Source organism: Eubalaena glacialis, chromosome 19, assembly GCF_028564815.1.
Source record: "Eubalaena glacialis isolate mEubGla1 chromosome 19, mEubGla1.1.hap2.+ XY, whole genome shotgun sequence".
NCBI classification, from domain to species: Eukaryota; Metazoa; Chordata; class Mammalia; order Artiodactyla; family Balaenidae; genus Eubalaena; species Eubalaena glacialis.
The window spans coordinates 38779970-38802337 of NC_083734.1; the positions used below are offsets into that span (position 1 = coordinate 38779970).

Here is a 22368-nt window from a genome sequence, read left to right on the forward strand (position 1 = left end):
AATGGATGAATTAGCTTCAGCTGATCTGGGAAATCACCTACCAGCAGTATGCTTGCCCTCTTCACAAGTGTCTCAATCTCCCTCTTCTTCCTGTAAGGTGCGAGGGTAGTGCTTCTTTTATTTTCAATTCGAAACTGAGGTCCACACCTGGCCAAGATCAGGGTGAGGGGATGGGCTTTGTAGACTTGCCCCCCACCCCCCGCCCCGAAGCTCTGTGCTCCAAGGCCTTCCTGTCTGGGAACCAGGAAAGGGTGGGAACAGGCAGGCGGGGAGCATCAAGGTGGAGGTGGAAGAGCTTCCCACTGAAAGACTGGTGGCGCACTCTCTGGGTTGCCAGGGCCTATGATTTGGACCTGCCAAGGTTTCTAGGGCATTGGTGAGTGTGGTCCTGGGGATGCCTACATAGTACATGGACAGGTACATGAATGTGAGTCCATCCAACCAATTTTACATTTATTCCCTTCTACAGACCTTTATTGAACACCTACTGTGTACCACGCATTCAGATAAGAAACCATAGTCCCTGCCTGCAAGGAGCTCATCAGTTAATGGAAACACAATCTAGTGAAGGCAAACGGTTGAGGATACATCTGTGTGTGCATATCAGTGTGTGTGTGTTCATGAATGTCTGTGTGCACTGTGTGAGAGACTATACATGTGAGGGCTTGCGAGGAGGTGACTGCACACATACACATGTATGTGTGAATGTGTAGGTGAGTACATAGGTCTGAATGTTATGAGCACATGGGCGATGAGTGTGCATACGTGGAGGTGCACAGGCAGGTGTAGAATGCACAGGTCTACAGGACTGCGTGAGGACGGTGTGGGCATAGGTGAATGCATAAGCACATATATATGTGAGCTTGGGAGTGTGTGTATTCCTTTTTGTGTGTGTGCACACCTGCGACCCCTTCAAACCCACCTTTTGAGAATTCAAATGATGTCGGGATGGTCTCCACCTTGAACGTCCCCGCTGCGTGCGGTCGGGGTCAGGCCACCTACTACCCCTCCCCTCCCCTTCCCCTAGGCCTCTGCAGAGAGAGAACCCCCCACTGGGGCAGAGGGAGGGGTGGGGTATAGACCAGGAGATGAAAGGCGGGCGGGCAGTGGGCATTATTGCTGATAAAGGCTGCGTAGGGAGCAGGGCACCGGGGAAGAAGCTGAAGCCGGAGGCAGGGGAAGATGGGCAAGAGAGTGAACCGTGCGAGGGGCCGCAGGCCGAGGGAGCCGCAGTGGGGACGACTCGAGCCCACAGCATGCGGGACAGACGCGCAATAGCGCGGGCCAAGCGCCGGGTAGCGGGGCGGGGTGGGGGATAGGCTTTGACGGCCGGGACGCGCGGGCGCGTTTCCCCGTACGCTCTCCCTTCCCTCCTCTCCCCTCCCGGAGACTGCGGGGAGGGCGGGCGCGGTTCCGGGGGGTGGGCGGGCTGGGCGGGGAGGAGGCGGGGCCGACGCACTGGCTTCTCCCAGCACCTCCCGCTAGCAGGCAGAGGGAGCTGAGCCTCCGCCAGGTCTGGGGTCGGGTGCTGGAGCGCAGCGCAGCGCAGCCGTGTCTGTCCGCGGAGAGGGCTGAACTGGAAGCCGAGCGCTGCCGCGGGAGGCGGGCGATGGGGGCAGGTGCCGCCGGCTGCGCCATGGACGGGCCGCGCCTGCTGCTGCTGCTGCTTCTGGGGGTGAGTGCTAGCCGGAGGGGAGCCCGCTCCCTTTCCCGGGACCGGAACCCCAAGGAGTTCAGGTTTCCCCGAGGGAAAAGAGAAAAGAGCGTTGGGATCCCAGATGCTGGGGGTGGATGGCGGGAGAGGAGCTCCGATGCCAGTATCCACGGAGGAGCGCCTGAGGTTCTCAGAACGAAGAGGCGACCCTGAGATTCAGGGTGGAGATGCGGATAAGAGGGGCGCACCTATGCGGGTCCTCATGTACCATGGGGGGTGTGTGCGGAGGAGCTGGGAGGGGTCCCTCAGGAGGGAGTCGTGGGGCTCTCGGATGCCTGGATTCTTCGGAAGAGGGCGTTTGAATGCTGGGATCTCGAGGCGACTTTCCCCCTGAGCATCTTGATTTCTGGAGGGTCGTGGGACGGAACCCAGGCTAAAGAAGCAGGAGGAATGGGACGGGAACTAGAGAAGTGAGGAGAGAGTGTGGTTGGGGTGGGGAACCGGGGACGAGGGGATGGAACAATGTAAGAGGAGGATGGAGGGCCTGGAGGCAAAGGGGACCGGGCATCGGACAATGAGGACCGGCCAGACAATGGGGGGGAGGGGCGTGGGAGGGGGAGGTTCGTGGAGGGGGGCTCTGTTGAAGAGAGAGAAGTGGGTTAGGGACGGCAGAAAAGGGACGACGGCGAGGGAGGTAGAGAGATGGAAGCAAAATGAAGGGACGGAGAAGGGAGAGCGGACCCTAAAGTGGTCGGGCCCCGCCTGTCCGCCAAGAGACAGTGGGACGAGAAGAGAGAGCAGAAGCACAGCCGCTTCCCGCGCGTGTCGCGCGCTCTTTCTCGCGGCCTCGCGGGGTCGAGGAATTGCGGCTTGGGGTCCGAGGCTGGGAAGGGAGTGCCCACTTCGCCAGGGCGAACCCGCTTCCCGGGTTCCCCCGCGACTGGTGGGGTCCTCCTACGCACTTATTCTCGCGATTTGAAGCAGAGCCGCGGACCGGATGGGACGGAGCAGGCGTCGTCCGACGGGTTCTCGCCGCCGCCACTTCTCGGGGTGCAGAGAGGCGGGACGCGCAAAGCGGGGACGGTCCCGGCAGCGCGCAGCCGGGGGTCAAGCAGGCGAAGGCGGCCCGCAGGGGGCGCTGCGGCGCGAGGGCTGAACCATCGCAGCTCCCCGCGCGACTGGGGCTGCGCGCCGCACCCGCCACCCAGACCCCCAGTTAAGCGGCCCGAGCGCCGCGCTGATGGTTGGCTCCGTTTCCGCGCCCAGGTGGGTCGGGATCCCGCCTGCGCCCCGCCCAGCTTTCGATGCAGGACGCCGGGCACCGAACAAGACGGAGGCGCTCAGACGCCTCGGATTCTGTCTCGGCAAAGGACTGTGGGTCCTTGTAAGCATCGAAGTCCGCCCGGTAGTTCTGACAAAACATTCAGGAGATGTGACCCGTTGTGTGGCCATGAAGGGAGTGCCCTGGAAGGTTTGGCAATGGAGGAGGTATCCTCACTCTCTCTGCCATCTTCATCTGAACATTGCGCCCCCAAATCCCCATTACAGACAAGGAGACTGAGGCTCTGAGAGATTAAACCAATTGGTCAAGATCCCACAAGCGAGTTGAGACAGAATCCTAGCTAGACTGCCCCTCACCCGATTCCCAGCTCGGTACTCCCCGTACCTCTTAAGGGGCAGCCCAGCGTTCCAGCTCGGGATAAGAGCTGCGTATCTCGGCGGCGGGCGGGCGTGACACCAGCCCCAGAGTCAGGCCGGCGGAATATGGGGGCTGGGATGGGCGAGACCCCTTCCGGGCGCTAGCCCCATCCCCGAAGCTCAGCCTGGGTTCCCTGCGCTGGCAGTACCTGTGGCTTCGTCCGGAGATTTGGGAGTGACTGCGGGCACGTTTGCTGACTAACGCCGCGGGTTAGAGATGCATCTCGGCTGGGGCGGGGCGGGGGGGCAGGGAGGGGGGACTGGGGCGGCCAGTTGTGCGGATCCTGGAGGGGCGAGGGCTTGGGCTCCGGATCCGGGCTGGAGAGTGTCCCCCGAATAGAGAAAAGGCGAGGAAGGAGGGGATCTGGGGGTGGAGGGCCTGGGGGCTCGGGAAGGTGGACCCGGCGCAGAATCTGTCGCCTGCAGCCCCTGCGGCTCTCGCCTCCGCCTTGCCGCGGGGCTGCTGTCTATGGGCTGGCGCTGCGCACCGCAGCGGTCCGAGTTCCTTCCTGGGCCGCGGCGAGAGTGCTGAAACCAGAGCGCGTCCCGGCGGGTCGGCTGGCGGGCCACGCCGGTAATGGAGGCACTTTGTCATTCAGACGTCTGTAACCGGAGCCGCCGGGCTGGCTAACGCGCCTAATAGGGATGCAGCGAGGGCAGCAAATGCGAGGACTGGAGCAGCCGGGTGGGGGAGGCGACTCCGGGAGGGAAGGGGTCCCCGCCCCGCTGTACCAGCCTGGTCCCGTTCCCGCGCTTAGATTCTTCCCTGGGGGTGCGGGGTGGGGAAGCGGGAATAATAAAACTGGTTGAGTGCCTACCGTGTGCCACGCACTGCCCTGGGTAATTTCTCTTGTGTTATTTAATCGGTATAAGGTCCCAGCAGAGTAAATCTAGTTATTCCCATTTGACAGTTGAGGGAGCTGAATCTCCCATACCTTCGGGCACGAAACCAGGCTCCCCCAGCTACTATGTGGTGGCGCCCTTGTTGGAACCCAAGATGCTTGGCTTGGAGTTTACTCTTTCCTCCTTATGCCAGGCATACCCCCGCCCAACCTTCCAGATCACAGAAGGACACGTGGCCTTGAACCACCAGTAGACCTGGAGGTTAGATCGTGTCCTATGCCCCTGGCACCACAAATTTATAACTGAGCCCCTTCACCCCCCACTCAGACCCCTGCCCCCTTTCAAAGTCTTCGTGCAGCATCCTCCTTAGTAATTAGCTCTTGTCTCCGACCCCAAATCCACCCTATCTAAAGGAGTGGGGGGCATGTGCCAGTGCCTCCCCAGGGCTTGCATTGGTCTCAAAAGACCCTTTGCATATTTGAAAACTCACCAACCCCATGATGGTGGCCAATGGCTTCATTCACCTAAGGAACCTTTTGCTGAAGCTGTTGTGAATGGATAGGACTCATCACACTGAAGCCTTCCTGTAATTTCAAATTCTTTCAACTATTTTGGTGTATTTTCTGTTTTGTCCAGTTTTTAAAAATTAATTATTAAAAGTCAATTCAGGGCTTCCCTGGTGGCGCAGTGGTTAAGAATCTGCCTGCCAATGCAGGAGATACGGGTTGGAGCCCTGGTCCGTGAAGATCCCACATGCCGCGGCGCAACTAAGCCCGTGCGCCACAACTACTGCCTGCGCTCTAGAGCCCGCGAGCCACAACTACTGAGCCCGCGTGCCACAACTACTGAAGCCCGTGTGACTAGAGCCCATGCTCCGCAACAAGAGAAGCCACAGCAATAAGCCCGCGCACCACAACGAAGAGTAGCCCCCACTCGCCGCAACTAGAGAAAAGCCTGCGTGCAGCAATGAAGACCCAATGCAGCCAAAAATAAATTAAATACATAAATAAATAAATAAATTTATTTTTTAAAAAAGTCAGTTAACCGAAGGATATTTCCACCTTAGTTTCTAGAAAGCCTGGACATGGCAGCAAAAAAAAAAAAAAAAAAATTGCAAGCATTCTTAAAAATGGAATAAGTGTAATAAGTATAAATTTCAAGCAAATGTGCCTATCATTTTGGTAAACTGATCATTTTGGAGCAATTAGCCTGAATCCTAGTCATCCCTCCCTGCTTCCCAAGATTGCCTTGCCTTGGACCAATAGAGGGTGTGGCCGGGTTGGTGCATCAGGCCACTTAGCAGAATGACCTCTGTGGGCCTCAGTTTCCACATCTGTCAGAGAGGGGATGAATCCCCTCAAGCAATCCCTCAAGCCTTTCCTCCTCAGCTTCTGGAGCAGTTGTTTGGGGTGATCTTTCCTCTCCCTCATGGGACTTTGACTCCTCTCAGGAGTCAGGGACCATGTCTCACTGGAAACCCTTAGTTTAGTGCTCAGTAAGTAGTTGCATTAGTTAGCAGTTCTCCATCCTCCTTTGGTCCCCATACCCTCTTCAGACTCTTCTTGGTGGGTAAGTCTCTCTTCATTTCTATCCTGCCCCCTACTCTGAGATGGTTTCCCCTGTTTGGGGATGGCTCAACTCTCCTCTCCCACTATCTACCCCCCAGGCTCAGCAGCTCACTCTCCCTAAGACAAGACACTTCTTTGATAACCAACATCTATTGAAATCCAACTATGCATCAGACAGCTTTGCATAAATTATTTCTTTTAATTTTCACAGAAACCTGGACAGTAGGTATCACCAACCCAACGTTTTAGGTGGGAAAACTGAGGCTTAGAGAGATTGAGAATTTACCCAAAGTAGCATACTACTAAGTAGCAGATCTGGAATGTTTTGAAATAGAAAACAAAACAAGCACAGGAAACACATGGTTACTAATTATGTGGCCTGGACTCCAAGTGCAAGACTTTGGAGAAGAGAGAGGACCACGGGCTGCAGCAGGGAGAGCAGGCTTTGAGAAGAGGGGCTTGCGCGAGGCTCCCACTCTGCCCACAACTGCCACTGTCAGATTGCCTCAGTTATCTGGAGCCCAGGTCTCTACTGACCTCAACTAACTGGAACACAGCCAAAAGCCACAGAAGACCTTGGAAAAGAGAAAAGAGGGGTCCCAAAGTGAATAAACACCTTACTCATTTATTTAATGCCTCCAGCAACTCTCTGAGGCAGGTACTGTCATGGCTACCTAATGATGAAGAAACTGAGGCACAGAGAAATTCAAAACCTGTCCCAGGTCACCCAGCTCTAAGCTATGAACCAGGATTCAGAGCAATGAAGGCAGCTGAGGAGGAAGGCAGACTTTTTACTCTGAGAACAGCCCCCCTCCTGGTTCCATCCTACTTACACTCGCTTTATACACCTTCCTCCCAGGACTAGTTACATACTTTCTAAAATTCAATTAGACCTAATAAATAAGACTGGGGAGGGGCTGCTCAGGTCACACTGGCAGCAGCAAGAACTGAAAACTGATATCTTGACAGGAAGGGAGGAGGCAGAAAAACTGTAAGAAAAGCAGACAGGAGAACTCAAAGAGACAAAAGTGTGGTAATTTGGGATAAAGAACACAGGGCTTTGCTGCATTGCATCCCAGAATACTCACTGATGTAAATATTGAGTCCCTGAGTCATGGGGAAACCGTGAAGCTGTGTTCCAGAGACAGAGGAAGGTGCAGCCCCCATGGTTAAAGTGAAAAACATTAGGTGAGAAGAACAGCAAAGCCATGACTTTCCAGAAACTCAGGTATCCAGAAAGTCAGGCCCTGGAGTTCTAGCTAATTGAGGCCATATTGTATTATGTTCTTAAATTCTATAAATATACATGTTGGGTCCCTAATATGTGCCAAGTACCATCTCAGGCACTGATGTGACCACAGTCCCTGCCTTCAGGGACCTGAGAGTCCAGTGGGGGACTCTGTAGAGTGTCAGACCAGACAAGAAGAGTGAACAGGGGGGACATGTGACAGGGCAGCTCTGCCTGATCTGTCAGATCAGGGAGGGGCTGGGCCACAGGACCACTTCCCTGATGAAGTGACATTTAAGCAGAGCCCTGAAGGATGAAAAGAAATCTGAACAGACCTTTCTGGAACCTTGCTCACCTCCTGGGGGAAAGCCTGTATCTGGGACTACCCCCTGCCCCTAGGCTTCTGGTCTGCAGATGTTCCCAGCACTGTGTTCCTGCCACCTGGGAGGAGATGGTGGCAACACCCAAGGTTCCCCTCCTTTGCTGCCTGCACCCTCCCCACTGGTTTCTTGAGGACCCTAGGCTGCCTCCTAGACTGATCCAACATGTCCATCCCCCTGCCTCCACCAAACCCTAGTGAGACCTCAGGATATCTGAAAGGACTGAAGGGAAAGGAGTGTTTTGGGCCATGATCTGGCCAACATGGAAGCAGAGGAATGCCCAAAATGACCTTTACAGCTTCTCTCTAGTCCCATGATCCAAGAGCCCATACTTCCTCTGAGCATCAAATGGGAGCTACACGGTCTGGAGCCAGGGAAACAGGCTTTGGAGTTTTATTAGACATTAAGATTTTTTTTAAGGAACAGAAATATAAAGCAATCTGCCAGCAGCCCCTCCCTCTAGGGAATCTGGTGCTAAATCATTCCATCCATGAGCAAAGATGCCTCGGCGGCAGGAATCTGACTCCCTTTCCCCTGTTTCCAGTGCTGCTCCCACTGGCTGCATGGGGGGCAGGGAGAGGGGAGGGCTGGTGGCTGGAAATCAAACCCTGGGGGAGCAGGGTTGCTGGGTGGTGAGAGCAGCCACTTTCTCATTATTGGTAACAGGCGTACTTTTCTCCTGTCTTGGCGCCAGACTCTTGATGACTGGCTGGTCATTTGCTTTGGCCCTGAGCTGTCTCCATCTCTATCGGTCTAGAGAGATGAAGACTCAGAGCGGGAAAGCAGAGAAGGTCAGAACTCCCAGAGCAGAACCAGGATTTGAACCCAAGGTCCCACCCCTCTGCTTCTGTTCTTGGACACCTCCCATTTGATACTTAATATGTGGAATGGTAGAATTAAGGGCTGAGAGTAGAGCCCTGCTAGACTTTGATAGAAAAAGACTCCCCTCTGGGTAGACGCATCCCTGGAGGTGTGCAGCTTAGCAAGTGGCATTTGGGCTAGATTTCAGCTTCTAGTTGCCCCCTTGGCTGGGAGCCCCGTGCGAGCTGCAACCTGCCTGCTGGTTCCTGACTGCCGCCCAAAGGCCCTCTGCTGGGCCTCAGGTTGCCTTCCCCACATGGTGTATCCTTGGGATTCCAGGAGTTACTGTAACCCCAAGATGAACTTTGCAGAAGGTCAGCATCCGAAGCTCTGATCTCACACCCCTAGCAGCCTGCAGGGGCGTGCTGTCCCCCACTGCCTTTCTTCCCCATCAGCTTTCAAGTGCCAAATGCCTCCCTGGTGAGCTCATCCCAGCCCAGGTGGTTCCAATAGAAGGCTTTAGGAGGGGGTGTTTGCTCCCTCGGAGTCTACCCTGCCCCCTTTCTCTTGCCAGTCTGACCTTCTGATCTTCCTCCACCCAGATGTCCCTTGGAGATGCCAAGGAGGTGTGCCCCACGGGCCTGTACACCCAGAGCGGTGAGTGCTGCAAAGCCTGCAACCTGGGCGAGGGCGTGGCCCAGCCTTGCGGAGCCAACCAGACCGTGTGTGAGCCCTGCCTGGACAGTAAGTATAGGGCGTCCGGTGGGGGGAGGGGAGCGGGACGGAAGGGAGGGCAAGGGGGCTGGAGGGCATGCCCAGTAGAGGCCTTACAAGTGCTCTGCGCCCTGGCAGGGACCCCTGCCCACAACCGTATGGGTGCCAGAAGTGGGTCTGACCCAGCATAGGAGGCAGAGAGGGGAAGCTCAGAATGGATGAGGGAAGTATGCAGAGGGAGGAGGGGGACCTGCTGGGGGATCCCCAGGCTGTGCCCCTTCCCAGCCCCCAAGTAGAGAGGCCTGGTAGAAGAGTGTGGCCAGGAGGGAGGAGTAGCTGATGCTAAGACCAGCTAAAAATACCATCTGCACTGCAAAATCAATGGCTGCCACTTACCCTTGGTGCGTTTGTGGGGAGGGGAGGAGGATCAAATCCTAGCTGCCCTGGAGACTGACCTTGGGGGATCCTGGGAGGGTGTGGCTAATCCTCCCCCCCCCAACCCCGGGCCAACTGTTCTCCAGCTCTGACGGAGGAAGCAGAGCTTTCCCCAGGCAGCAGGGATGGGGGTTGGAGCAGTACAGGGATGTCCTTACTGGGGGGTGAGGTCGGGTGCGAGAGGGGGGAGGCGCGCTGTGGCCCTTGCTACCTGGGATTTCCTTGTGGAGGGGAGAGAACCCCATCTTCCAGAGATGCTGGATGAGGGAGACAGAAAGATGGCAGGTCTGGGGTCTGAAATTCTTTGCACTTGCCTCAGGAGTCTCATCTCTGCTGGATCCACCCCGCCCCCTCAGTTGCTTTCAGGCCATGGGCCCTTTTCCTGACTCTGCCTGGAAACCTTGCACTCAATGCCGACCTGGAGGGCCAGTGGGAATTCTACCCAGATTGTTCTTTAATCATGTTGGGGACAAGGCTACAGGAACTGGGAACTCTGAACACCCCCGCCAGCCTGTCTTACCTTTGAATGCCTCGCCGCCACCACCGCTACCTCGAGGCACCTCACTGCACACAGCCTATCTGTCCTTCAGGCAGCCCCAACTCCTTGGTGTCCCAAACACACTATTTTCCAATTTCTGTACTAGTGGATCCTGTAACTCCATCCCCCAGCAGAGGGATGCCAGGTAGGGAGGCTGGACATCCCATAATGCCTTTGCTACCTTGCCATCTGGCCACCTCCCTGGTCCTGGCCTAGCAGGGTTTCTTTCCATCCCAGGGCAGGGTTGGCCAACCATCAGCTACCCTGGAACCTCCCACGTTTGCCTCTCTTATTTCCTAGACTCCGCCCAGGGCCTCTTCTCTTTGGACCCTAAGTCTCCCAGAATGGGACCCCAGTCCCTTCTGTCAAAACAAGTGGTGGGATAGAAGAGGCTGAGAGAGGGCATCTCCGGGGAAGGGGAGGGGAGACAGGAGCAGAGACCAGCTCTGAATGCTCCCTCCCACTTCCACCCTCTGCTCCCCTCCCTTTCCCCCCTTCCTCCTCACCCCCCTCCCCGCACCCCAGCTGTGTTAACAGGCTGCCTTTACAAGTCCTCTTTATGGGATGGAGACCCCAGTGGACTTTCCCTCAAAACGTTTCCACAAGGAAACCCATTAAGCTCCTGACTTCATTCTCTGCCCAAAAAAGACCACATTTTTCCCACCCCCTAAATCCCTCTCCCAGGAGTTTGCTGCTAATTTTCTGTAATTTCCCATGGGCAGGGCCCTCCCCTTCCCCTCCTGTGTGACTAGACCCACCCCTGCTGTCACATGCCACCCAGATAGGAGCCTCTGGTATAAATTGGACATCCTGCCTTGGCTGTTTCTGTTTGGAAGTCCTTTCTGATATCTGACTAATATCCCTACTACTGAAGTTCATTGACTTTATCATTGCCCACCCCAGGGGGCCCAACCTTTACAGGATCCCTGCTGTGTGTCAAGTGCTACTGAGGAATTTCACTTATTCCTCATCACAACCCTGTGAGTGGAGACATTATTCCCTGTTTTACAGAGAAAGAAAAAAGCTCAGAGAGGTTAAGTAAAACACCCAGAGTCACACAGCTAATAAAGTGATGGAAGCAGGTTTTGAATCCAGATCTGCCTGATGCCTAGGAAGAGAAACACAGGAGTCCCTCTGCCAGAACTGACTTGAAACTGAAGTCTTCCTCCAAGCCCATCTCTGTCTTTTCTTCTCTCCCCCCCAACTGCTGCCCCGTTTACTTCTCTGCTTTTTCCTTCTTTGCTTCTGCAGTTCCAACCCCAACCTCCAAGATAATGACCCTGTGCTCCATCTTGTCTCTTGATGGCGTTAAAGTTAAGATAGGACCCCCACAGCAAGCCTCGATTTCCCTCCATTGGGGTCCCAATCTCTCTACCTCTGTTTCCACATTCTGAGCAATCCTCCCTCCCCAGTTCTCAGGTTCTAAATCTGTGCTCTTCCTGCCGTTGGAGCAAGGATACATCCTCTTGGATTCAGTTTGGCATGGAGTTCTCCACCCTGGGCTGGAAGGGGTGAAGAAGATCTGGCTCTGTGCCTTCCCCACTCTTTGCACAAGGCGGAGAGGACCCTGGAATCCCTCCCCTTATTCTGGAGCTCACATCCGTTAATTAAGAGAGCATGAATCAAGAGTGAGCTTGGAAATCTTCCTTCATGTCCTTTGAAAGAGCAGAGGACTATATATGCAAGTCCTCCCTTCCTTCTAGCTTCAATCCCTCCTGCAGTACCTTTCTTGCCAGGAGTCCCATCCCTGCCCTCTAGAGCCAAGCCCTTCAGCAGCTGGGGTAGCGCCATGGGTGGGAAATTCTGTTGTCTAACCCTAGTCACTCCCATTCAGGCCACACCTGAGCCCCAACCTGTGCAGAGAGGAATGGAAAGGCAGCCGAGGTGGGAGCCTGCCTGGTGAAGGCCGGCTCTGCCCGGGCTGGGTTCACAGCTTAACTCTGGCCTGCGGGGAGGGCTGGGTGGGAACCACGCTCAGATTATTCCTTAATCATTCTGGGAACTGTCTAAGAGAATCTGCCAATAAATTTACCAGCCCCAGCTGGGTTACCCCTGAAACCTCAGGGCCAAAGCTTCCGGGGCCTGGAGCACCGGGCTCCTGGCCCCCTTCCTCCTTCCCAGTCGGGTGCCACCAGTTTTCACACACCGGGGATCCGGGCCCGGAGGGAAAAGCGGGGGAGTCAGTGAGGGGGCGAGGTAGAACGAGGGTGTCCCGGGATGGGGCGGGAATGCCTCCAAGCCCCTGCGTCCCAAGTGCCCCTAGGGCAAGCGGCTAGACTCGGGGCGCGGCTCCCCCCGCACGTCCGTCTGTCCTCAGGCGTGACCTTCTCGGACGTGGTGAGCGCCACGGAGCCGTGTAAGCCGTGCACCGAGTGCGTGGGGCTGCAGAGCATGTCGGCGCCCTGCGTGGAGGCCGACGACGCCGTGTGCCGCTGCGCCTACGGCTACTACCAGGACGAGACGACGGGCCGCTGCGAGGCGTGCCGCGTGTGCGAGGCGGGCTCGGGGCTCGTGTTCTCGTGCCAGGACAAGCAAAACACCGTGTGCGAGGAGTGCCCCGACGGCACATACTCCGACGAGGCCAACCACGTGGACCCGTGCCTGCCCTGCACGGTGTGTGAGGACACTGAGCGCCAGCTGCGCGAGTGCACGCGCTGGGCGGACGCCGAGTGTGAGGGTGAGCAGCGCCGGGGCTGCGGGAGGCGGGGGCGGGCGCCCCGGGGAGGAGGGCCCCGGGGTCCGCAAGGGTCTGCCGTGGCCTGCGGGGCCAGCGGACACCCTCCCGATCCTTCCCACCAATGGACCCTATCCACTATTTACCCTTTTGGGCTGTTTGTTTAGCCATCCTCATCCTCCCAGGCCACACTCATTTTCCAGGGCTTTGTTGATCTGTGGCTGCCGGCTGGGAATTGGATGGGTGGCAGATGAGCGGCACGAAGGTGGCCTCCGTGTCCAGAGCACAGATAGGACATGTTTGATCCTTGAGGCAGACTCTCTGCACTGGAGAAAGGGGTCTGAGGACCCTCAGGAGTTGGGACCTTTTGGCTCTGAGGCCCATAGTGGTTTATGGCTCTGGGACCTGGGATGGAGTGTGCCCTGTCACTTACTATCTGAGCGATGTCAAGGAGGTCACTTCAGTTTCTGGACCTCAGTTTCCTCGCTGCACGCGGTTTCCACGGTTGCTGTGGGTTTGGGAAGGGGGCTGGCTCACTTCAACTTGTGGGGGAGGGGTCAGCAGTCACTGGTACAGTTTAGTCAAGGATGAAGTTAGACCCAGGGAACGCTAAGGAGGTCGTGCGGACAGGGGCTTTGGGACAGAGAAAGAAGGGGAACAGCAAGCCTGGGGCTTGGGAGCCCGAGGATGAGGCAGGTGCACCTGGAGGGCCCTCAGCTTCCTGGGTGGATGGGAGCTGGGTGTGCCCACCTTAGCCAGAAGGGGCAGTTCCTGGGATGGGAGGAGGAAGCACTGTGGCAGCCAGGGCAGAGCCGTTTTGGTCCCTGGTTGGTGACATCCATCTTGGGGGAGAGATTGACAATGCCTTTACTTCCTATCACCCGTTCAGCTGTTTCCCCTTGGGACCTAACCCTCAGGGTGCTCTCACCCTGAGGTGGAGGCAACGCAGTGCCTCCTTCAGGAGCCCTAAGTTGGACGGGACAGAGACAGCCTTTGCCCCAGTCTGATGAGGGAGACGCAGTCCCAGCACTTAGTTCCCAAGAGATCCCCCCATTCTGGTGGGGGCAGCACAGCCTCTGCCTTCAATCAGCCCCCAGTTGGATGGGAGAGGTAGATCCTCTGCTGTGGGGAACCTCCAGTCTGACACACCCATGCCTGCCTTCCACATCCTGTGATCTCTGGCGCAGGGAGCTCAGGGTGCAAAGGGCCATTAAGCTGGGCTGAGGCCAGGTATGTGTGTGAAGCTTGCTGCATTGGGATGCGGGGTCAGGGTGGAGAAGTGGGGTGCAGAACGTGGTGGTTCCGGTGGCCATTGCCCTGGGCCAGGAGACAGGCAAGTAGCGTCAGGCGCAGGGCAGAGCAGGGAGGGAGTTTCAGCAGCCTGCAGCAGGCAGGTGGGTGGCACGCTTCTGTGGGCAAGTCCGCACCAGCTAGTGGGGGGGACTTAGGGGTGCGGTTAGAGCAAAGAAAGGTGCTGGCTGGGGGAGGGGTGGGCTCTGCCTTTTGGCGTTCACATATTCCTTGCAGATACCACTCTACTTTCCCAGCCACCCTGAAGGGGTGCGTTTATCCCTGCCCCTCTTCCCCTCACCCTCTAGCCTCTGAAGGGGTAAATGTCAGCTCCAGGGCAGAGGAAACATTTCAGGAAATGGAAATTGATTTGTGGTGGCTTGGTTGCCCCCCTCCCCTCCACTGCAGGGTACTTCCTTGCATAAATGCTTCGGGTGTCAGCATGGTGACTCACCCACCCTGGGGGCAGAAGCTGCCCCCCTCCCCAAGCAAAAAAAATTGAGTTTAGGAGGAGTAACCTGGCCCCTCTTTCCACCCCCAAGTCTGACAGCTCCCATTCTGGAAACGGCTGTCAGGACCTGCCAGGGCTTAGTGTGTTGGAATGCTAGTGGACACAGCCACATCTGGATCTCATCCCCACCCCCAAACACGGGGGGGATAGGAGAGATGAGGGGAAAGCACCCTGGAAGGCGCTGTCTTCAGCCTGGGCCGTCTCTCAGCTCTTCCCCACTGCTCTCAAATCTCTGTGATGCCTGATTTCAGTGACCCTCCACCCAGCCATGCCTTCAGCCTCTGGGTTCGGGTCAGTTGAGCAGAGCTGTACCCTTAGCCTCAGGGCTCAGGCTGACCCTCCCCGGGCCAGTGCCTTGTCTGGGGCTGCCAGAAGGAGGGCTGTGTCTCCTCCACTCCCTGCCCCACCTCTTCCACGCCTTCCTTCCCAGGACTGAGATGGGGGAGGGGTGGGATAGGGCGGCAGATGGCAGCCCCCTCCCGAATGCCAACCAGATGGATTCCAGATTCACATGTGGGGACCTTACTCCTCAGAATGTGCTGAAAATGGGGGCCTTTGAAGCATCTTTGCCTTGAGCCAAGGAGGCCTAGGAAACCGGTGGGCAGTTTCGACTCCAACTTGGGTGGGCAAACTGGGAGCTAGGTGAGGCAGAGCTGGGGAGCAAAGTGCCCGCCCTTCACCCCATCAGCATGTCCTGTCTGCTTTCCCTCCCTGCTCCAGGCATGGGAAGCGAGGAAGGAAGGGGTAGGCAACTTTGCCCAGACAGGTACCCCCAGGTCGTCCAGAGCCCACAACCCCCGGTACTGCCCCCGGCTGGGTGGCAGAATGGAAAATCCCACCCACTTGTGCCAGGGGCTGCTGGGTCCCCTGCCAGGGAGGCTGGCAGTGCCCAGCTGGCATGAGAGAACCTAGGCGGGTGGCAGGGCAGTCTCCCTCCCCTGAGGCAGTGGCAGTGCCTGCTCTGTGGGCCCTCTCTCCACCAGCAGTCCTCGACCTTCCCAAGTTGGGTTTGGGCTATCTGACACTGTCATCTCTGGGTGGCAAGATCAGACGGTGTAGGGGCCACGCAGGGCAGGAAATAGAGGCTAGCCACTATCCACGGACCAGCTAGAGGGAAGCATGCCAGCTGGGGACCTCCCCACCCTGCCCGAGCCTAGAGCCAGGACACCAGAGACTAGAAAGGAGGCTGGATGCCAATTCTCAGGGAGTGGTGCCGGGGAAGGTACCTCTCCACCAGACCTGATTACCCTCATCCTTCTTTAGGACGGGGGTGACTGGCGCCACTGGGGCAACCTGGGGCCAGAGAAATTACATTTCCCTAGCCTGATTCCAGCTGGAGGCGTCCTAGGGCCCACTCTCTTCTTTGTGTGTTTACCTCCATGCTGGGTTTTTGGGTACCCAGGGTAGGCAGGGTAGAATTCTAGGATCACAGTTATACCCAAGATGGAAGGGAACTTAAAGACCGTCTCTTTTAATATCCCCATTCATGGGGAAGTTGAAGTCCTGAGAGTTGAAGGGACTGGTCCAGAGTCACACAGCAAGTCAGTGACAGAGCCAAAGGGGACCCAGGGCTCCTGATTCTTAGGCCCTTGCTCTTCTCCACCATCGTGACATCATACACCCAATCCCAGCCCTCTCTCCTGTGTGTAGCCGCTGGACATACAAGCATCTGGGGCAAGGGGGGGGCTGGGGGAGAAGCTCTGGGGGTCAGAACATAGGAGAGGGGCGGGGGGAGTGGGCCCTTACTCCTGTAGCCCTTTCTCCCAGAGATCCCTGGCCGTTGGATTACACGGGCCACGCCCCCGGAGGGCTCAGACAGCACAGACCCCAGCACCCAGGAGCCTGAGGTACCTCCAGATCAAGATCTCGTAACCAGCACGGTGTCAGATGTGGTGACCACAGTGATGGGCAGCTCCCAGCCCGTGGTGACCCGAGGTACCACCGACAACCTCATCCCTGTCTATTGCTCCATCCTGGCTGCTGTGGTTGTGGGCCTCGTGGCCTACATCGCCTTCAAGAGGTGAGAGGGGGAACGGGAGCCAGAGAGCCAGATCTTTACCCTCACGGAGGGCTTTGCTGCGACCATGACCTGAAAATGCACACACTCTTTTAACTCAACCCCAAACCAAGCTCATCCTCACTTACCATCAGCTTCCCCACTCCAGGGTGTGGCAGGTCAACAGGAGGTACGGAAGGGGATCGTCCCTGTCCTGTCCTGGTGCCAGCACCTCCCCACCACCATTCTGCTCCCCCACCTGCCTCCCTACACACAGAGCTTCCTTTACCAACAGCTTGTGTCCTCATTCCCTGAACCCTGTTACCTGTGTGTATGTGTGCATGTATCTCTTCCTTCCCATGTCACACATGGGATCTGATGGCACCCATATCCAGAAATCCAGGATGTGGATAAGTCCTAGAAAGCATTTCAAATGTTTAAGTGCATTTTCCTTTCTTTAAAAAAAAAAAATCATCAAAGTAACAACGTGCTTATTTGGGAAAATGCAAAGAAGACCAATGTCTTGTAAAGCAAAAAGTAGTAAAGCCTCCTTTTATCTCCCCAAATCCTACCCCTCTCCTCCTGGGAATCTGTTTGGAATGGATCCCTTCCAGCCATTTTCTATGCATTTATAAACACATGTGTGGAAAATCTATACATACACACGCAGGTTTTTTGGTTTTTTTTTAAAGCATCAATGTGATAACACTATACATATTCTACAACTTACTCTTTCACTTAATCTCCCTCAGGAGAGCTTTCTTCAGAACATATAGATAATCTGATTATTTATAATTGCTCGTTCAATAATACAGGTGGATCATAATTTATTTAACCAGTCTCCTATCGATGGACATTTGGTTTGTTTTTCGTTTTTTCTTATTGCTTATAACAGCAGAGGGAATCCGTGTACATACCCCTGCACACACGTGGGAGTACTTTAGAAGGGTAGACTGGGAAAAGTGGAGTTCCGGGGAAGGCATTTATTTGTGCACCATTCGTCCCACGGACATTTATTGAACACCAGCTGCACACACCAAGCCCTGGGTGCCTCTCTGCCCTCACGGTGTTTCCGGTGTGGGCCAGGGGCAGATAGGTAGAGGAAGGAGAGCCTCCCGTGCCATGCGGGGTTACAGATGGGCACCCCCCGGGCCCCTGGCACCCACACGCCAGAGCACAGATACCTTAGCGGCGTGGCCCGTGCGCCCCTCAGCCCTGTGACTGGGGCTGTCCTCTGGTTCCAGGTGGAACAGCTGCAAGCAGAACAAGCAAGGAGCCAACAGCCAGCCCGTGAACCAGACGCCCCCACCCGAGGGAGAAAAACTGCACAGCGACAGCGGCATCTCTGTGGACAGCCAGAGCCTGCATGACCAGCAGTCCCATACACAGACAGCTGCAGGCCAGGGTAAGCAGTAGGGCCGGGCGGCGGGCCGGGGGAGCGAGGCAGGGAGAACAGGGGTGGTTAAGCTTAGGCTATAGGAGGGACTGCAGAGGGCCTGGCTGCGGGCCGCTGTGTGGAAGGATGGGAGAGGCGGGCTGAGGGCATGGGTAGGAGAGGCCCTTTCCGGTGGGGATGACTTGGGAAACGGAAGCTTTGACAAATCGGAGCATCTAGACTCATCCAACTAATTGTCCCCCAGGGCTAATCATTCCCCAAAGTGGCTGCAATTAGCCTCCTGCCCAGGACTTCTGGGGAACAAGTAGTTAATTATGTCCCCTAATAGGTGGCCCATAGCCCAGCCCCAGTACACTTGCTGCAGTTGAGTCTGGGACCAGAAGTCCTGTCTCCTCAGCCTTGATTAATTGCTGGGGAGGGGTGGGGGGGTTAGTGGGCAGGGAAGTTAGGTGGTAGGGATGGTTCTGGAGCTATGGGTGAGGAAGGGACGTGAGTCAGCATCCCCCAGGTGCCTCCACAGCCGTGCCCACATCCAGGACTGCATCTTGGGCATCCCTCTGCTTCTAGACCCTCGGGTCCTCCCCAGATCGGGAGGAGAAATGCCTCAGCCCTTCTTGGGTCTTACTCCAGGCCCCCACTCCCACTGTGGGGGAAAGGGTGTCCAGCGCGTAGCGCCTGACTCCCCCTGGGTTCTTGGCAGCCCTCAAGGGTGACGGAGGCCTCTACAGCAGCCTGCCGCTGGCCAAGCGGGAGGAGGTGGAGAAGCTGCTCAGTGGCTCTGCGGGGGACACCTGGCGGCATCTGGCCGGTGAGCTGGGTTACCAGCCTGAGCACATAGACTCCTTCACCCAGGAGGCCTGCCCGGTCCGCGCCCTGCTGGCCAGCTGGGCCACCCAGGACAGCGCCACACTTGACACCCTCCTGGCTGCCCTGCGCCGCATCCAGAGAGCTGACATTGTGGAGAGCCTGTGCAGCGAGTCCACGGCCACGTCCCCGGTGTGAGCCGGCCCGGGAGCCCCTGCCCTGCCCCCACATTCCGAAGACTGATGCTCCGGCCAACCCCACAGGCCAGCGGCAGAGCTGCGCGCCTCTGGGCAGGGCCTCGGAGCCCGGGCCCCCAAACCACAGCCCTGTCACTGCTCCTGTGTGGCCCCACCACTTCCGATCACACTGCCTCTCCGGCGCCAGAAGTGCCCCCGCTGCCTCTCCCACCCTGCCCTGCCCTGTCGCCATCGCAGGCCTCCTGCTCCCTTCTCCCCCGACTTCTAGGGGGGCCAGCCCCTCCCACCTTAGCAGGTTGTCATATATGGGGGGCTGACACCAGGGATGCTGTTGAGGGCGTGACAGGGTCCCAGAGACTCAGAGGGAGAGACTGAGGAACCAGAGCCATGGGCTCTACACTGTGAACTTGGGGAACGAGGGAGCACCTTCGTGGCCTAAACCTCCCTCATCCCCCCTCCCCCCTCCCCTCTGGCCTAATATGAAGAGGATCAGAGGTTTGATAGAGCTGGAAGAGGGGGTTGAAATCTAGTCCATCCCCCGCATTTTACAAACAGGAGAGTGAGGCCCAGAGAGAGGCAGTGATTTGCCCAAAGCCACCCAGAAATGGGGAGGCCAAAGATGGGCTATCCCCCGAAACGAGGGGTGCAGGCCTCAGGTTTGCAGGGAGTGGGGGGCCAGGCGACCCTCTGGGAAATGTCTCGAAGCCAAACCCAGTCTGCCCTTCACCATCTCCAGGCCTGTCCAGCCCCTGTGGAGAGGGGATGCTTCACCCAAGGCCTGGCCCATTGATCCATCCTGACCCCAGTCAGGTTTGGGGTTTGTGGCAAGGGGTGCTGCTTCCCTCTGCCTGTCCCCTCAGGCATGTCAGTGTGGCATCCGTGGTGTGGCTAATCTGTAGGTACCCACCATCCCAGCATAGACCCAGAGCCAGTATAGGCAGCATCTTCCCCTGGAGTCAGCCCTGGGGGACTAAGGAACCCCACCTGCAACACAGAGATTTACAGGCACACACACACACACACACAGGATGAGAAATCTTGCTTCTCTCCAAGAGTTCTTCCTCTTGGGCTGTGGCCGGATCCTCCTGGGGCAGCTGCCAGAGAAGCATTGAAGGGAATTGAACTCTGCTCGCTGTCTTCCCTCGCCCCCGGGTTTGGCGGGCCAAGGACGGCTGAGGCTTGAGCTGGCGCCTGCCTTCCAAGGGCCTGCACGTGGAGGAATGCTCCCCCGCCCCACCCCTTCCCTGCAAGCATGGGTTTGGCTGGGCCCTGGAGGCTGCAATGAAGAAAACTGGACCAGCGTGGGAATGCAGCAAGAAGGAACTGAGTTAGACCGTGGCCCATAGAGGGTCTCTCCCAAGTTTAGAGAACGCTACAAAGGACTGTTTTTTCCCTAGCTTGGTACCAGAAAGGGGCCATGAAGCCCCTCCTGGCCTGTTCTGTTTTGCTTGATGTTGGAATGAGTGCGCCGCCCCCCCTTCTATTTAGCATGAACGAGCCCTGAGCAGGATGTGCACGGACAGCCACCCCCTCCCCAGCCCAGGGGTCTCTCAGCCCTGTGTAAGGCACTGGGAACGTTGTACGTAGATGGCATTTCTTTGACCTGAATCTGTGATGGGAGGAGGAAACTCACCTGCTGGCCCCTCACCTGTGAATGTGGGGAGTGGGACAGAGTCTGAGGTATTTCTTTTCCTCCCCAGCAGTGGGAGAGGGGGTTGGAGGTTGCAAGTATGTTTCAGCATGTGTTTGGTTCTGGGGCCCCTCCTGCCTTCCTTTGGACTGAGATGGAACCCTTTTGCCCCCTCCCCCCCCCAGCTGGGGCTGTGAGCTCCAGACTCCTTGTCACCCTCTCTGTCACCTGCCCCTTGCATCCTGTGTAATCATTTCTTGGGCCTCCTGAAACCTACACATAAAACATAAATGATGAACATTAAATAGCAAAGAAAGGAAAATCGTGCAGAGATTTTCTGGAAATACACGCGGTTTGAGTTGGTGGGGGGTTATGTGTGTGGGGCAGGGACCCGGGTATAATTTCCAACTCAGTGAGTTCCTGTCCTATTTCCCCCCCCACACACACACAATGGGGAAGTTTTAACAGAAATCCAGCAAATTCACACGTGTCACCATGGAGTTAATTTAAGTGAGATAGAGAGGGAGTGGGGGCCCTTGCCGCCAGACTTTGGAGAGGGAAAGTAAAAATGGCCATGCAGGAAGCTGGCCAGCTGTGAACTTGACCAGATGTCAGAAGTGAAACTGACCACAGGGGAGCCAGAGGCTTGCTGGGAGGGCCAGGTCACAACCCCACAGCTCGCAGCCACCCACATGGCCTGGGAGGCACACCACCCCCCAGCACACAAGCACACACACAAGGTCTGGCTCCAGATGGCCTGACAGGAGCCTGGCTGGTCCGGCCTGGAGTTGGGCAGGCCCCTCCCTTGTGGCTCTCCCAGGCAGGTCCCAACCCCAGCTCCTACCAGCCTGGCTTTGAGCCCTGCCTGGTCTGGGAGCTGCAGGGTTCCAGGCCCCGGGTCTGTGCCCATCTCCCAGGCTGGCCTGGCAGCTGGTCTGAGCTGCTCAGCCTCTGCTGGTGGCTTGGCCAGGTCTTCTGATGGGCCTGGCTTGTGGTTGCTAGGGAATGCCACGGGAGGCTTGCTTTCCCAGAAAGAACAGCAAACAAGCCTTCCTGATCTTGGGATCCTGGGAGGGGCCAGCCAGGCCCCAGCCAAGAGTTAGGCACGAGGTGGAGGGAAGCTGTCTTCCATCTCCCACCCCCAGACTGTGAGGGTTGTGAGGAAGGCAGCGGGGAGGGGGCAGTGATTTAGAGTCGGTATAGGAAATGATCCTGGGTCTTGGGTAACCCCCAGTGTGATGGGGGAGACAGACGGTCTTGAGGGAGCCTCCCATCTAATGGGGGAGACACAGCCCCAGGCTTGAAGATACCTCTAATCTGATGGGGGAGGCACAATTCCTATCCTAGAAGAGCCCCATTCTCATGGGGGAAATGCCTCTAATTTGGTGGGGGAGAGCCCGATGCTGCCTGTGGGAATAAGGAGACACAAACTCCTGTCTTCCACGATCTTACGTACTTGAGGGGGAGGCAGCAGACAGCCCCTGTATGGTGTGCAGTGCCATGCTAGGGGTGAGTGGGGGCCCCAACCCAGACTCACCCCTACCAGGGGTTAGGGAAGGTTTGCCAGTAAAGAGACATTGAAGCTGAGCCCTGTTGAAGTGGAGTCAACAAGCCAGGGGAGGAGAGAGTTCCTGGCAGAACAATCAGCGCAGCAAAGGCCCTGAAGAGAGAGAACGGAGCCCATGGGGCCTGGGGAGGCTCCTGTGCCTGCAGCCCAGAGAGTGAGTGGGAGGTCAGTGGGGCCAGATGGGGAAGGGCTTACAAAGAGACATGTTAAAGCATCTGGACTACATCTTAGAACACTGGGGAGCCACTGAGGGGGATGAAGCAGGGGGTGCCGTAGACAGATTTCCATCTTAGAAAGCACCAGCTCTGGCTGCAGTGTGGAGGGTGAGGGTGGGGCAGGAGAGGTGGGCCAGGAGGTGGAAGTCAGAGGTAAAGGATGGGCCACAGGGATGGCGAGAAGAGGGCATTGAGAAAGCTCCTCATAGCATGCAGGACTGGGTAGGAG

General features: G+C 57.0%; 2 protein-coding genes across 2 annotated transcripts in view; one reads left to right on the forward strand and one right to left on the reverse strand.

Annotated features, from left to right (window-relative positions):
• The window catches only part of PHB1 (prohibitin 1), a 95090-nt gene extending 87161 nt beyond the window's left edge, over nt 1-7929 (reverse strand). Inside the window, exon 1 of the mRNA XM_061175503.1 lies at nt 7918-7929. The gene's annotated coding sequence lies outside the window, so the exon portion shown is untranslated. The remainder of the gene's footprint in view (nt 1-7917) is intronic.
• Nucleotides 1510-20648, forward strand: NGFR (nerve growth factor receptor). The gene is made up of 6 exons (XM_061175499.1): nt 1510-1675; nt 8775-8916; nt 12177-12536; nt 16102-16354; nt 17575-17735; nt 18427-20648. Exons 1-6 carry the CDS (start codon nt 1610-1612, stop codon nt 18726-18728), a joined length of 1284 nt encoding a protein of 427 aa, XP_061031482.1. The 5' UTR covers nt 1510-1609; the 3' UTR covers nt 18729-20648.
• The last annotated feature ends 1720 nt before the right edge of the window (nt 20649-22368 follow it).